Source organism: Crinia signifera, chromosome 2, assembly GCF_055691185.1.
Source record: "Crinia signifera chromosome 2, ASM5569118v1, whole genome shotgun sequence".
NCBI classification, from domain to species: Eukaryota; Metazoa; Chordata; class Amphibia; order Anura; family Myobatrachidae; genus Crinia; species Crinia signifera.
Window position 1 is genome coordinate 192624490 of NC_139218.1, and position 17931 is coordinate 192642420.

At 41.2% G+C, this 17931-nt stretch overlaps 1 protein-coding gene across 1 annotated transcript in view; it reads right to left on the reverse strand.

Moving 5' to 3' along the window:
* Positions 1-3295: 3295 nt before the first annotated feature.
* SDC3 (syndecan 3) overlaps positions 3296-17931 on the reverse strand; it is a 98660-nt gene continuing 84024 nt past the window's right edge. The window contains exon 5 of the mRNA XM_083173471.1: positions 3296-7203. Coding sequence (XP_083029597.1) covers positions 7037-7203 — 167 coding nt within the window. The 3' untranslated portion in view covers positions 3296-7036. The remainder of the gene's footprint in view (positions 7204-17931) is intronic.

Genomic DNA, 17931 nt, shown 5'->3' on the forward strand with positions numbered 1-17931 from the left:
CATTAGCATTCTTTCAGCAAAATATTCACATACTTTATGTGGCTGTATATGGAGCTGCAACAGGCCCATCGTGTTATCCTCATTTCTGGGCAAGGTCATCAATTATCGGGTTTAAGAACTTAATCATTATAATTTGTCACCAGAATTGTTTGTTGAACACCAGCAGGGACAGTGGCTCTGCAAAGAGGCTCACCCCTGTTACGTGTTTTGAAGTGAGCTCAGTGGTCACTTCATTACTGTGCTGTGACGCCCAAATGCGCTATTGCGCAGGGGAAGTGACCAATGCAAAGGAGTGTTCAATAGCCACCATCTTCTGATACATTTTGAAATATGCAGCCCGGAGGCTACAGCAGCTTACATCATCTGCAGATTTCACTAGCTGCCAAGGGCCACACTCCAGATTGAGTTAGGTAATCTGACAGCTTTGCATTATACTGAAGTTGCTGTTAGAAATGTATATCTGCTGCACTCCCTCCATTATACTGTATATAAGGGGCGGGATATTTAATAAATGAAGATATTACTCTAAAACTGGTGATTTGGAGAGACACCCACAAAAATGACAACTAGGCCCCTATCTTACTTAAGTGCTGCTTGCTATTACACTTACTGAGCATACCCTAGAGCAATCTTCCAATACCAGTATAATACATCAATGCCCATCATGCTGGTTCTGTACCAATAGCGTGCCGTATGAGCCATCCGATTTCCACCATACGTAATATTCCTGCTTATGACCACCACGTACAGTATAGCCATGCAAAACACAGAGTCATGTGCATTGCAGTGCCTTGGCAGAATAAGCCATAACTACATAATAGCCTAGGTCAGTGGTTCCCAAACTTTTTTGCATCACGGCACACTAGATTATAAGAATATTTGTCAAGGCACCCCTAGGTTCAATGTTTGCTACCGAGAATTTCGGAAAACAATATTAAATGAAATAAGTTGTGCTTATATGTCATCCTTAGTTCTAGTTATGTGGTGAGGGAGAGAATTCACTTCTGTTTATCTACATATTTTAAAACTGGAAGCCGCAAGCACTGATTTTGCCTATTACATTGACCATAAGTAATTTGAATTGGTTCTGGACCACCAAACCGGGGCACCCCTGCAAGTGCTCCGAGGCACCCCAGGGAGCCTAGGTGCACAGTTTAGGAACCACTGACCTATGCAATTAAATGCCATGCTATGTTATGTATACCAAATTATGCTCAGGTTCACAATAAACAATCCACTATATACCACACACACACAATGATGGAATATGTACACAGGTTTTGACCCAAAAAGATTTGAAAAAAGTATGTCGACTTGATTGTTGACCTTTTGACCATGTTGCCCTTTTGAACCCGTCCTATTGCAGTCGACCTACTGACTGACTATCTAGATCTATCAATCCACAACCATACCCACCATATAAATCTCAGTGTCACAATATCTGTCATGTATCTACCAGCTGCAGCCTTATGTATATAATATCCAGTCAATGCACATATTTCAGTCACATACTCACCCTATATAACCCAGTACCCACTACATGCAATTACTAAAAGATTTTTCTGTAGAAATTTCCACAACCTGCACGTATTGATTGCTATGGTCTTATGTAGAATTCTAGTAATACATCTATGTCATAATCAGTAAATAAATAGAGTTACCACAATACCACCATCCTAACAGGCCTGATTCACAGATCCAGTATATGCAAATGCATCACAGAAGCGATTTCACATGCTTTACAATTGTGGAAATAAGCTAATGACTCAAATGCTTTCTTCCACCAGAATCTAATTTCTTCCACTTATGCACAAAAATGGAAACATCAGAGGCACATTGGTTGACCATGGAACTTCCGGGTAAGTCTATGATGTATCAGACAGATGTATCCTAAGACGCCGAGGGCTCTCCAGCTGCGGGCAAACTCCCTATTCAATGCTGTCTTTAGCGACATCATTGATGCAAGATCAGGGCAGAGCAGGCCCGACTTTAGAAGCTGTCGGAACCGTTCTACCGATAATGGCCGTGCATTGTCGCGATCCTAGCGGCAGATCGCCAACCCATGGCCGTTTTCACGGCCACACCCCTTTGCGGTGCCGATCAGCAGGCGGGACATTGAATCCCGCCTGTCGTTCTGCGGTCGATCAGACCGCAAACGAGCCAGGATCAAGGCTGTCGGCGGGGATCGACAGCCGTGATCCCAGATTGCATACCCCCCTTTGCCTGGCTTTGGCATGGCCAGAAAACTGTCTCAGTTATTTTAGCCACCTCCAAATACCTTCCCCACAATACCTTCTGTCAGATTAATGTGTGTGTGTGTGTGTGCGCAAAGCAATCACTGTGCATGTGGGAAGTAATCGCTCCACTCCATACAGCATCTACATTGCATGCAACACTGAATGAGGCTCAATTGTTCAATGTGTATACAGGATTTATTACATACATGCGGTGGTGCAAGTAAGTGCTCCACTTATGGTATCGCTGACTCACAGCTTTTTGTTTGCAGCTTACAAGGGACAGGTTTGCAAGGAAAAATTTGTGAGTTGGGCATTAAAAGAGTGCCACGAGGGGTGCGAGTTTGGGTGCCATTGCTGCGGCAGTGGCTCCCTTCGCAGAGAATAGGATTGACTCCCTAGATTGTTGTTGCTGTACAAAAAAAGACAAATCATTTCCTATATGGCTAGATAACAAAAAAATATATAGGGGAGAATTCAATTAGCTGTTATCATTTTTCAGCCGATACAAACATCCTGATTTTTAACCAATGGTCATTATTATGCTATCCAATTACAGGCTGTTTTTATCTGCCCAAAAAGGACTTGCTTTCATACAATAACACATGGGATCCGGGATAAATTTCATGATCCCATGTGTTATATCGGCTCTGAGGGCTGCTTTTTGGCAATTATGCTTCGGGTGCCTGAGGTATATCCCCGAAAAGTGCCGCATATCTGGGCTAAGTGTATAGCCCCCAGCAAACCTATTAGCGGTTATAAATTACAGCTGATATTAGGATACCCCACATAGGTCGGTTTCGATTTATCTGTGATCAATGATTGCAAGTAATTGTCTCGTCCCAGGGGGTTTTCATTTAGCTCTGATAAGCGGCCCTCAGGTGAGGTAAAATCCTCACAGAAAACGGGGCGCAGTGGCCCAACCTACACAGGTTTCACTGAAAACATTGAGAACCATTTATTTTTATCAAGGCGGTAATTGGATTCTACCCATAGTCTGTGTATACTTATACTTAACTATTTGTATAAAATTATGTTGAAAAAAATGACAAGAAAATGAAAAATGTCAAATGTTTTAAGTTTTATTATCCTTAATGGGTACAGCACAGAAAGAATTATAAAATTAGGAAGGTACATTACTGCAACATTGCGTAAGGATCATTGGCAAAGATACAGTTATATTTTAAATGAATCATTTTTGTTTGCTTGTTGCTTATGTTGCTCTATTGTTTGGCTTTAGGGCTCATTCACAACAAGTCACATTTTTAGGCTTTCCACATGTTAAGATATGCATTAAAAGAGGTCAAATAAGAGTCGGTAGTGCCATTCCCTCCATTGTGTTTTGGGATTTGACCGCTGTTTAAAATTTTGCACCATGGCACAACCTATTTCTCAAGTGTTAATGTGTACTACCAGTACAGAGTATTGTATTGGTAAAAGTGCAATAAATGAAAAGCACGTGGAAACGTGGAAAACTCATTAAAAACAGATTAGTGTTCACACATTTCTACCCATTTTCCCAATGTATGTGTGTGAACAAGCCCATGAAGTCTGTGCTATGAGATCCAGAACACATTCAGAATTGACTTTAAGAAGCAATTTTTTATGCTAAAATCCTAGTGAATTACATACTGTACATACAAAAATGCTCTATTACAGTACAACCCGATTACCCAAACCCTTCTACAGTATAAATTATTTCACTACTTAGAACAGATGTTTTGTTTTTTTACGAAATTTGCCCACTTTATAGGTAGGCTGGCAACAAAATGTACAAAAAAAAAAAGTCTGGATTGGCCATTCAGGATGTTCCATTCTGTAAAGTTTGGACAAGGGGTGTTTTCCCATTGGCGGATACATTTGCTGCAAATGCACAAAACTCCCCTTGGAAAATTACATTCAATCTCCACAGGGAAATCAATGAGCATGTACAGTATAATGACACAGAAATGACATTCAGCTTGGTTTAGAGAATATCTATATTTAAGTCATATCCCATAATTAGATTTTCAGCTTTGTGTCCTCACTAAAAATGTTAAATAATTTTATTAGGAATAAATTCATAGTTATTTCCTTCACTCCAAATAATTTTCAAACACTTACACCCTGTGTCATTGGCCTACTGCATGCATTGCCAAACGATGGCCCTCTAGCTGTTGTACAACTGCAAGTCCCATCATGCCTTGACACCGTTTTGCTATTAGGAAATGTTAAAATGATGGCAAGGCATGCTGGGATATGTAGTTTCACAATAGCTGGAGGGCCACAGTTTGGCCACACCTGGCCTACTGTATTTGTAAACCCCTCCCCATGGTCACACATTGCAGACACAGTGGTAGTAAAGATTCGGGATATACAGTGAGCCAGTTTAGAGCTTAGGTTTTGTAATACACAAGTGATTGTCTCAATTTCATTTTCTGCACAGATAAAGTTTAAAATATCAGGAAGCACAGGAAACACCTGAGATTTGTCTACTGTATACTGAAGTTTTGCTCTTTTTAGAACATGTTTAATATAACAGAATACAGTAGACAACTGTCTGCTTGTCTACACATTGAATCCAGAGAGATAGATTTGAGTCTTCACATCCGCCGCACCCTGTTCTACAAATCTAATATTCTTTATGTCAAACTATTTTTAAAACTTTTTTTTTGACAGATACTTTGTCAAAAATCTAATTACATTAGGAGGGCTGATATAACCAAAATATGGGCTCATTGTTTGACATGCTTCCATCTCTGCTATTAATAGAAAATTGCGTAAGTGAATAAATCATGGTCTCAGTTACCTCTCTTCTTAATAGATTATCTAGACAACGCTAGGAAAACATTCAATTTCTGAATGTTCTGTGAAACCAAAGAAATGCACACCTATATGTAGTTACCCAGAATCCTTGGCTACGGCAATATCAATGCAAGACATGGGAAGAGGGTTAAAATGGTTTTAGAATCATTAAGACTATATGCATGCATTTTGTGTTGTCAAATTAACTGTATTTTTGTGTGTGTTTTGATTACAGTGTAGTTTTTGGATACTGTGTGCGGAGAAACGCGTTCCAAAGGAGACTTAAGAAAGCCACCCCGCTGCCGACTCACATGTAACTGTAGCTGACTCTGTTCCATTCATCAGCGGCAGACACATATCGCCCTTACGGACCAAGCGACAGAGTGCCGCGCAAAACCAATCAGCCTGGTAACCTGCATTCAAAGGAGGCGACTGCTGTGAGGATATTCCCTAACACTGACTGAGGGAATCAGTTGAGACAACTGAGCAGCAACAAGGGGTGAGCCAGCGCTGCGGCGCAGATTCAAACAAACATTGACTGTATCCATTGTCTATTGTGCCGTGCAAACAGTTTACGGTGGAGGCAGGACGGACACTGTCAAACAGTCCCCCGACAGAAGTCCTTGCCTTCAACGTGCACGGGCACCCACAAATTAGCGCTACACGCTACAGAAGTCTATGTATGTTACAGCTCTGAACTGTCAGCCTGGACGCTTACAGCTATAAACCAGGAGTCACACTGGGACCCAATTCTTTGTTCTTTGAGAACTAATTCCCGACCTCTGGCCGTTATTATATCCCAGAGTTAGGTATAAATGGTGCACCATTTGATGTGTTTTTAAATGCATTGTATGTGTTTTTTTGTTATTAATTATTTGTTTTATTATTGTGCTGCTTTTAAATAAAATTTTCTATTTCTTGTTCACCCTTAAGCGCCCCGCATATTTCTTTGCTTTTTTGTCTTTTAAGAGGGTGGCAATCCTCTTTTGTGGTGGCTGCAGGGGAACAAGATACAGCACCTGGCCCATAGCGCCAAAGACCTAATTTCTTTCGTTTCTAGTTTTTGGATACGCTTTATTGCACCTATGTAAATAAACCTAAGGGCATATTCTTAAAATGGGTGGAACAACAATAATCACCTATAATAAGTTTGAGCCTCGTTGGGATGAGGCTTTTTCATTGAAGCTCTTGGAAAGTATAGGTGAACCAAGGCTCCTTTTTATGGCACCACATTTAACCAAAACACCACCTTTATCATCTCTTTCTATTACAGTACCGTCTCAATGACAAAGATGTATCATTATTATCAGTATTTCTGTCTTTACCACATAAGACAATGTTAGCTGGAGAATGTTTTGCTTAAATGTTAAAAAAAAGCTGTCTTTTCTCTACTAATAAGATCCCCTAACATTTTATTATTGTACACAAATTCATATTTACACTTTGATTGTGGAGCCTGTGGGCGGACTGGAAAACAAGCAATATATGTGTAATAAAAAGATAAATATATGGTTTTTATACAACATTCTAAATTCCCTTTAGCATGTACATATTGTTCCTACTTTGGAAATATTATTTAAAAAAAAAACAGGCTGCATCCTGTGGTTGCAGCAAATGTTTCAAAATGCCAATACTGCAATATAGGATAGCCTAAAGGGTATCACTTGTGCTTATGTGGGTCCAAAACCTTCTTTGTGATGGCCACAATTAGGTATAAAAGTCAGTCGTGGTAGAAGACCCTCAAGGAAGCATCTGGCAGTTGTGGCCTCAGAGAGCACAAATGAAAGAGGAATGGATGGAGTAGAAATCCCACAACAGGAACAATCTTGTTTCCAAAGATTGATGAGGTGTCCTGAACTGACCACACAATATGTGACCACAGGTTGTTGTGATTTTAAAACAAAATAAGAGCCCACATCCAAGATTGCCGAACATGGGAGCCACAAATGTAAGATCCGTCCACAGGCTTATGGATCATCCGGACTGGTAAAGGGAAAGAGGGGGGCACCCTCCTCCTACTATGCGTAAAACTCCTCATTATTGTCCGGTTTCTGATATGAGACACTGGCTGGTTTGGGCTCCTCCAGAGCATAGCTTCCTTCGTCTTTCTTTTTCATGCGATAAATCAGCAGCATCACTAGGAACGCAGCAAACAGGGCACCAACTACCCCTCCAACTATCACAGCTATAGAGAAAACAGAAAAAGTCATTGTAGTTTATTGAATATATTTAGTGACCTTCAATTATCTTGCTTACTTTGCACATATGTTTATTTCTTGCAACTTGCCCATAGCAACCAATCAGATTATACTTCTTATTTATTTAGCATCCTCTACAAGATAATAGATAGTGTTTTATTGATTGCTATGGGCAACATCCAATTTTCAATAGAACTCCCATCTTAGTACTGTAAATGTATTCCAAGGTATTTATTTAGTGTATGCTTATCCGTGTAACTACGACTGTGAGAAAGCAAGGTCATTCATGTTGCATCACCAAAGGGAAAACAGAGTGGGACACAGATCAGAGGAGCTGGATGTTCAGCAATGGAACTGATGGACCACCATCTCTAATACTTCTTCAGGTGGAATACACAGGTGAAGTGGGGGCACGGCTCCTCTCAGTACTGTAGCTTTGATATTGGACTTTACTATGTACAATGGAGAATGGATGATGTACACACTTAACATATAGTAACTGACTTAATGAATGAAGCAGAAAACCTACATTTCAATACTTTTTGGTGTTTGAAGCACTGATCAAAGGGACATACTTTCCTTCAGATAAATGTCACTTTGGTCAGCCGATAGGGACCTTTTTTCAGCAAATGTTTGCCACATCAAATAAATGTGACTCTATAACACAAACTTCAAAAGACAAAAAAAAAATGTTTTTATTTTTCATATAGAATTTTAAGGAGAATATACAATTCACACAGTGAATTGACAACCCTCATCTATTTAATATTATAGTGCATCCCCGCACATAGGACCTTATTCTGGTTGACTCGCAAGGCTGCGCGAGTCCACAAATTTATTATTTGCAGATTCATATATTTACAGCCGGGGAATGCTTTCTCCAATGCTCGCAGATCAGAGACACCTCTATGGTGTCTCTGATCTCTGAGCACCCTGTGCAGGAAGCAGGCATCTGGTGATGTCAGCTGCCCATACCCACGTCACCGGGCAATTCCATGGGAGCGCCCATGAAACTCTGGGTGTTCCCATGGGCTGTACCCCCCGCCGCCGCCCCCCCCCCCATGTCCCCCGGCCACACTGCTAGGTGCAACCGGGATGGTGAACATGTATTTAGCCATACCCGCTCGCACCCTGCGTCTGCAGAAATGCGCCTGCGCAAAACATCGGTCAGAATAACCCCCATAATGTAGATTGTCCCTTATGATTCTGGAGCTGTGAGGAAAAATCTGTGTTAAATGAAAAGCAGTGAAAGCCATAGATTCTAGCATTTAATGTGGCCTCATGGGTTACAACGCAGTGAAAACACAGACATTTCCACACACAATAAACCACACAGCTAATTGGGTATCTGTGAATAAAAACATCTAATAAAGTAATGCTACAAATTTTCTGGACAAATGTGACCTTAAGGGCATTTATTTTGTCTTTTAAGTCATAAAAGTAGATAAGAAACTAACAAAACTAACATATTAAATATTTGTTTCATTTCTTTATTGATCAAATCCATCCAACATTAAAAAATTTTATAGGAAAAAGTATGTAAACCTCCTAAAAAATACAACGTACAGTAAGGGGATTATTAGAATCAGTGTCTTATTAAAATTTAGGTAGCAGAAATATAAAGGGCGCTACTTTACGCTGACTGTGAATTAACAGGGATCAGATACAGAGATATACACACTGAGCGATTTTCGCCCATCCAAGCGATTTTCGCAGGGGTGGACAGTTTTCGGTAGCAGGACGCTATAGCAAGCTGTCCATTTGGCTGGTTATATCAGCAGATAAACGGCGTCAGCAAGTGATGATGCAGGAGCGTGCATCAGTGCTTACTGCCGGGCCAAAACACCAAAGGTGAGCTGCTTTCAGGTCAAAATCACCCAATGTGTATGGGCCTGAAGCATTCATAAATCTACCAGCAGGCAAACTAAACAAGAGGAAAGGGTTTTTGGGAAAACCAATGCGCTACACTTCACCACTTAATATCACTGGGAAAATAAATCACTGGCACGTAGATTGTTTAAAGAGAATATACTCGCTTTATTAAATAAGGATCTACAATGAACCAATCGAATAATAAAACAATAATAAAAAATAGTAATACTAAAACTATATATTACAGGGTATTTTCATGGCAGTAAAAAATACTATTGTGAAGTCCTAATACCGGTATACTGACAGACTAGGACAGACACACAAGAAACATAAAAGGCACTTGTACTAGTGCAAAGTTCCGTGAGCAGTGAATCTTAAAATCACTGTCTGTTCAGATGGATGAGGCTCTATAAATAAGTACTTGTTTCCTAGCACGGCCACAATCGTGGGGATCGTGTACCTTTAAGTTAAGGTACACGATCCCCACGATGGACCCGATTTCCTTTGAAATCAGGTCCATTTTGCCGGCAAAGGTACAAAATCGGGGGCATCACGTCGGTCGGGACCATTAACATTGGTCCCGACGCGACCGACGCGATGCCCCCGATTTTGCCATAGGCTTCAATGTTAAAATATTTTTTAACATTGAAATCGTGAGCATCGCGTCGGCCTTGTGCCATTATAATGGCACAAGGTGAGATGGACTTGATTAAGTCCATCTCACATTGAAAAAAATGTGAAAAATATGAAATGGGCCAATATGATCCATTTCACATTATATATGGCCCCGTCGTCACCCCACGATAGACGCCAACCCGAAGCGTGGCGAGCGCAGCGAGCCCGCGAGGGGCGGCGGTGCGCTTCCTCCGACCTTTTCATTCCCCTACTATCCACGTCGGCGTGGAGTTGAGAATATATAGTGTGGCGAGCGCAGCGAGCCCCGCGAGGGGATGCGTATACCTGTGAAGTTATACGCGTCCCCTCGCGGGGCTCGCTGAGCTCGCCACGCTTCGGGCTCGCCACACTATATATTCTCAACTCCACGCTGACGTGGATAGTAGGGGAATGAAAAGGTCGGAGGACGCGCACCGCCGCCCCTCGCGGGCTCGCTGCGCTCGCCACGCTTCGGGTTGGCGTCTATTGTGGGTTGGGGTTTACGTAGTAAAATTTTGGGGTCTAGGGAATATTTTACATTGAATCCAATGTAAAATCGGGTCCCAGGGACCCGATTTACATTTGATTCAATCAAAAAATCGGGTCGGTCGCGTCGATCGCATCGCATGCGACCAAATCGCATGCGATGCGATCGACGCGATTTTTCCGACACGACCACCCCGATGTAAATCGGGGTGGCCGTGCTAGGAAACAAGTACCAGGCAGTCTTTAGTGTAGTATTCCAGAGTCAAAAAACGGGGAGGGGGAAATGGGGGACAGTCAAGATTTGAATCCTACCCGTGGGGGGGTGTGTGCCTCCGGCACCGGTAGTCACTTGCTGCTTCAGGGGGAGCGATCGTTGTCTGCCGGCAGAGTTTTCCTCTTTCCAGCGGTCACAGTGTTTGTATACTGCCGCGTCTTTAAACAATCTACGTGCCAGTGATTTATTTTCCCAGTGATATTAAGTGGTGAAGTGTAGCGCATTGGTTTTCCCAAAAACCCTTTCCTCTAGACATTCTACATTGGGTATCTTGTAGTGTACCCTGGGTTTACCCTGCAGCAACCTTCCACACCACTAACTCAGCGCAGTTGCTACCCACACCCTTTAAGCTCTTGCTCTAACTACAACAGCAACAGCAGCAGAGTTATTATCTCTGGATACCCTCCCATCACCATTATATTAATATCTATAAATATTTACTTATTTATTGATTGAGTTGTGTCTATAGAATCCGTACCGTTTACTGTATTCGTTTCTATTACTATTATTATACACAAATTGTCCCCACAAACATGGCCTTCATGGAACGTTACAAGCAATTGGAAACCTTCACGGGCCCGGCGAAATACAAACGCCAGGAAGAACCAAAAGTAACTGAAGATAACTTCTGTACGCTCTATCTAAAACTAGAGAAGCTTAAAATAACTGAAATTAAACAATGGTGGGAAAGCACCACTTTAAGCAGATACCTTGAACAAGGGATGATCCCGAGAGGATTAAGACTTTTAAAAAAAACAACTTTCCTCTCCTCCAACGATAGCTTTCAAACAAGATGGAATAAAACTCTTGATGAATGTTTAAATAACCTTATGCATTTGATCATAGCAGATAGAGAACAATCCATCAACAACATCACCAAAGAAATAGAAGAAATCAATAAAAAAATAGAGCCACTCAAACAACATGAAGACTTTAAGAGACTGGACCTCTTAACCAAGAATAAACTAAGAAAAATAGAGGAAGAAACAATAGAACAAAAAAGGAGAAAATTCAATCGAGACTTGGAAGATTACCAAACAGATTACAGGAATTGGAAACAGGACAACTATACAAGGGATAATCAAAACCGAGGACCCAATAGAAATTGGAACAACTATGGCCAACACCCAGAGAAAAGGAACCAAGAAAGGTACAACCACACCAACCGAACCTGCCAATCAAACCCAGAGTCCAGAATTGGAACACATAAGACCCACTGTGAGTACCACAGAGATGGGAACAACCATTATGAAGATAACAGAAGTAAACCATATGACAACTCAACCCACTACAGTAGTCAGAAGAGAGAACATACCTATCTAGACAACAGAACACTAATAAGAAGTTTCAACCAAGGAAGAAGAGACCAAGAAGAAGAAGGCAATGTGTCAGCCAGAACACTGATGAAACGAATCAACGAAAAAGAAAGGCTAATAGAAACAAGTTCTGAGGACGAAGAAGACATGATAGACGATGTGGAACAACATTTGGATGATTTTTTGGGTCTGGTATACAACAGAACCACTGAAATCAGATCCAACCGCCAAATATAAGAAGGAATTGAACACCCTTCTAGCAAAAGGCCTTGAAGAGGGGATTCTTAATAAACACGAATATGGATACCTTCACAAGAATGATCCAATTATCCCGGTGTTCTACCACCTGCCGAAATTACTTAAGGATCAACAGAAACCTTCGGGCAGGCCGATAGTAGCAGGAGTACAGTCACTCACCTCAAATCTATCAAAATATGTGGACAAGTTCCTCCAACCAGTAGTCATGAAGCAAAGAGGACATATTAAAGACACCACGCATATACTAATGCTCCTCAAAGAACTTCACTGGGAGGAAGACTTCATACTAGCAACATGTGATGTGAAATCACTCTATACAAGCATTAACCACACACAGGGATGCAAGAATGTAAAGAAAAAAATCATGGAAGACTCAGAGTTAAAAGACACCCAAGTTAACTTCCTCATAGAAGCAACGACGTTCATCTTAACGCATAATTACTTTTGGTTCGGGGGCAAATTCTACCTACAGCGCCAGGGGACGGCTATGGGGACAAATTTTGCCCCATCCTTCGCGAACCTCTTCCTGGCGCAGTGGGAACAAGAAACAATCTGGTCTAATAACCCATTTATGGATCATCTCAAGATGTGGGCACGTTATATTGATGATGTGATTATCGTGTGGAAGGGAAAGGAAGAAGACCTCACCAAATTCATCAAACACATCAACACGAATTCCCTGAATCTAGAATTTACAAGTGACATCAGTAAGGTAGCGATCAATTTTCTGGATATAAACATCTTTATAGAGAACAAGAAAATGGAAACAAAAACTTTTATAAAAAAAAAACAGACTGCAACAGTTACTTGGACGCTAAAAGCAACCACCACAAATCATGGATATAAAAACATCCCTGGCGGGCAGATCAAAAGAGTAAGGCGAAATTGCTCCAGAATTTCCGAATATAACGTACAATCGAAGGACATAATGGATAAGTTTGCGGAAAAAAACTTTGATCGGACCATTCTAGAGACAGAGAGACAAAAAGTAAAACATATAGACAGACAAACCTACTGCAGTATAAGGAGAAAGAAGAAAAAAAGGACGGAGCGCAAAATGACATCTTGTTCCTAACAGATTACTCCACACAGAACCTCCAGCTGGAAAGAAGTCTACAAAGACATTGGCACATCCTACGCACAGACGAAGAAATGAAGAAACTCCTACCCATTCGACCGAGGGTAGTATACAGAAGAGCGGCAACAATCAAAACGACATTGGTAAAAAGCCACATGCAAACAAAGGGTGAAGCAAGCAACATCAAAACCACAGGCTTCTCAAGATGCGGAATGTGCACAGCCTGTAGAAAGACCAGATATGATAACGTCAAGATACATAATAAAGTGGAATCTTTCTCGAACAATTCAACATACAAAATAAAATAAAGAATAACCTGCAATACCAGTGGGGTCATCTACTTGTTACAATGCCCTTGTGGGTACCAATATATCGGAAAGACAAAGAGAAAATTACATGTGAGAATACAGGAACACCTCTGCAACATCCAAAATGGAAGAGATAACCATAGTATCCCTATCCATTTTAAGGAATACCATCACAGCAACCCCAAAGACCTCACGTTTATAGGCCTGAAAAAAAATCCAAACCCCGTGGAGAGGAGGGGACTTCGACACAATACTTGAAAAGGAAGAAACAAAAACCATCTACGAGTTGGGGACTCTTGCCCCTAAAGGATTGAATATAGACTTTGAAATCGCACCTTTCCTTAAGGAATAAAGAAACAAACTACACCACCCTCGAGTCAACACTCCAATCTCCTCCCCCACCCCCGTTTTCACCACCTATAGTATATAGATGCAACTCAATGCCCATCCCACCGTCAACCCTTTCAAATCATATATCCTCCGTAATAATCTAGTGATTTAATACTGAATATTACATTCTCTATCTATATGTCTTTTGGAAAATAAATAAATGGTCTTTATTATCTTTCATTTTTATTTCTATTTTTATTTGTATTTTATATTTTTATTTTATATTTATTTATATTTATTTATTTTTATTTTTATATTCATTCTCACGTTATCCCTACTCCCCAATATTTTTATTTAGTTATTGCTCTATTATTATTTATAATTATTATTATTATTACTATCTATTATTTTGTACTTGTTTATTATTTTTATTTTTTTTTAATTTTCTTTATTATTTTGTCTATTTCTATGATTACTCACTCTACTTCTGGGTCTTCACATATGATCTATATTCAATATATTATACCTACTACCACACATTATATACTAAATATACATATATAGGCACACTTTCCACACCTGTTCCCATAGATCCAAACTGTATATACAGGAGACAGCAAATCTGCCGAGCCCCATTAAGTATCCCATAAGCAAAGTACAGCCCACGTATGTATTAGCATCCAAAATCTGCACTGGTTCTATGTTGAATGTTTTGTATGTTTATTCTAAAACTGAGGATCACCGTATTAGTACGTGTAATATTATAAACTTAAGCAACCCGCTGAGTATAGTACAAATTCCCGTTTGAGGATAAGGGCAGAAGAATGCGAATGAAGCCCAAATCACTAAGGGCAGAAATAGCAGCACTACGAGGACAGGCAGCAACTGCAGCCCACAGAGAGGGCAGAAGTGACGTCCCACGTCAGAGCGCAATAAAAAAGGGAACCCAGGGAGAGCCTGATTACTCTGATTCATCCCGAGGAAGCCTGTTACGCAGGCGAAACGCGTCGATCCCAGAGCCAATCGATCCCTCCAGACGCGGCAGTATACAAACACTGTGACCGCGGCAAGAGGAAAAGTCTGCCGGCAGACAACGATCGCTCCCCCTGAAGCAGCAACTGACTACCGGTGCCGGAGGCACACCCCCCCCACGGGTAGGATACAAATCTTGACTGTCCCCCATTCCCCCCCCCCCCCCCCCCCCGTTTTTTGACTCTGGAATACCACACTAAAGACTGCCTTATTATAGAGCCTCATCCATCTGAACAGACAGTGATTTTAAGATTCACTGCTCACGGAACGTTGCACTTGTACAAGTGCCTTTTATGTTTCTTGTGTGTCTGTCAGTATACCGGTATTAGGACTTCACAATAGTATTTTTTACTGCCATGAAAATACCCTGTAATATATAGTTTTAGTATTACTATTTTTTATTATTGTTTTATTATTCGATTGGTTCATTGTAGATCCTTATTTAATAAAGCGAGTACATTCTCTTTAAACAATCTACGTGCCAGTGATTTATTTTCCCAGTGATATTAAGTGGTGAAGTATAGCGCATTGGTTTTCCCAAAACCCTTTCCTCTAGACATTCTACATTGGGTATCTTGTAGTGTACCCTGGGTTTACCCTGCAGCAACCTTCCACACCACTAACTCAGCGCAGTTGCTACCCACACCCTATAAACTAAACAAGAATAGTGTGCACAGGGGAACAGCACTATGTGGCTGACGATGTGCCCTCCAGCGTGTCTTCAATGACATCCTCTATAGACCATGTACGCAGGACCGACGGGAGACATCGCTATTGATGACCATGCTGCATTCGGTCCCCCGATAGGTCTCATCATGTACTAAGTACTCAGCTTAACACTGCATTTCAGCTTAAGAACCATGGGCTTTATTCTGGTTCACTCTCAGAGGCAAATTCCTTCTCAAATGGACAAAACCATGTTCACTTGCAGATGGGGCAGATATAACATGTGCCGAGGGAATTAGATTTGGGTGGCGTTTTTCTTTAAAGTGAGATCTATATTGCAGTGTAGAAATTAAGCAGTCAGTATTTTTCCTGCACAGAAACAAAAAAAACTCACCCAAATCATACTCTCTCTGCACATGTTACATCTGCCCCCCCCCCTGCACTGCACATTAATTTGTACATTTCAGAAGGAATTTGCCTCTGAAAGTGACCCATAATAAGGCCCCACATCTCAACATGAAGCACTCTGGTGGTTTGGGCTGTTTTGTTTTGCCAAGTGACCGAAATAGCTTGCTTTCATGTATTGAATTAGGAATTATGGGTTGTCCAATAAAATCTATTCATAAATTGAACCTCAATAAAAGGTGCCATGGGTCTTGGGTACTTGTGTAGTTTCACGGCGCCAGCGTGCTACTTCCGGGTTCTACGCTCGTCACAAACTATGTTAAAAAAAGTAACTTAACTCCATGCCAACATGGATAGTTCATACCCCCACTATCCATGTTGGCATGGAGTTGATTTTAAATAGCCCGCAAGGGGACTCAGACGCACGGTGCCATACTGGCGCCGTGAAACTACACAAGTACCGGGTCTTGTAGCAAGACAATGACACTAAACACGTCAGTCTACAAAAATGTTGCTGAACCAGAATACATTTCTCTTTTAGATTTTTCCATCAACATTAATGAGTTGAAGCACTTCTGTAAAGAGGGATGGAAAAAAATTCTTCCAACCCGATGTGTGGATCTAAGCAAATACAGTATAAATGTTTTATTAAAGTCATTGGTGCTCAAGCGGTTTGCAGCAGCACAGAATCCTAGAGGTAAACATTCTTTTTAATGGCAATTTACTGTTGGATCAATAAATAAATTACATATCATGTCCTCTTGTGTATTATTTGATATATTGGGTCCTCATAATGAAATTTTATCACGAGGATCTGAATACGAAAAGGTCACACTTGTGCTAAAATTCGGACAATTGTAGAGAGTTCACAAAATTGTTAGCACCACAGTTAGGACCTTATTCATGTCTGTTTGTTAATTCATATGCGTTTGCACGGGTGGCGATGTTTAGCATCTGTGGATGCGCAGACGCAATTCTGCTCATGTGCAGACGCTTGAGCGTGCGCCCACGGTGAAGAAACTGTTTGCTGGATGCACGCACCCAACCTTGCGCGGGGGGGGGGTAGTGGGGGCGCTCAGGGGTACTGGCCCCTGGGAACGCCCAAGATGTGGGAGGTTCCCACTGGCATGCAACTAAATGTATATGTGAATCATCCATTTGCGAATAGTGGGCCGGTGTACCGTCATTCAGAGGGCAGGTTCTGGTTGACTTGCAAGGATGCGGATTCGCAGTTGAACGAATCAACCAGAATAACCCCCTAATTGTGCATGTACTGTCCAATAATCTGCTTTCCATAATTCATGGTTAGCATGATGTTATAATTACATAGTTAGTAAATTGAAAAAAAGACACAGATGCATCACTTCAATGTGTCTAATTATGTTAATCCAGACAAACAAGACATCCAGTGTGAAAGAAACAAATTCCTTCTTGACCTTGAAAATGACAACTGATTACATTTCTTATATTAATTACCCCCTTAAACTATTCTGCAGAGTATCACAAATGACTGGAAATTGTGATTTTCAGCTATCTGTGCATGCACACTGATCTGCAGTATGTGAAAATGTAAGAGTGGGGGCAATGATGCAATATTATCAGGACAACAAACTGCAATGGATTGTTGCCGCGGACAGCGGAGGAGTGTCCAGACAATTTGGAAGGAAGGGGCGCGGTGGCTGCTCGATGACACACAGCTGCTGAAGATGGTGGCCTTCAACCTGGCTTTGCACCAATGCAATCGCAAAATATTTATGACTGCATTATGGGGCGGGACCCGGGATGTGGGATGGCCTTGCCCTGTGCTGCCCTGCCTCCAGCATGCTGCCACCGGGGGATGTAGTTCTGCGTGTCTTCACAAAAGTACAACCCTTACTGACTAAGGGCCATACATACATATACCATTTATTGGAAGAAAGGCATCCAGTCTATTTGCAATGATGAAATGTATTTCTTCCACTAGCAATTGAAGACCTGTTGTCTGTGTGGTCATTGGTAAAAAGAAGTCTTTATATATTACATGTAATAATTAGGTT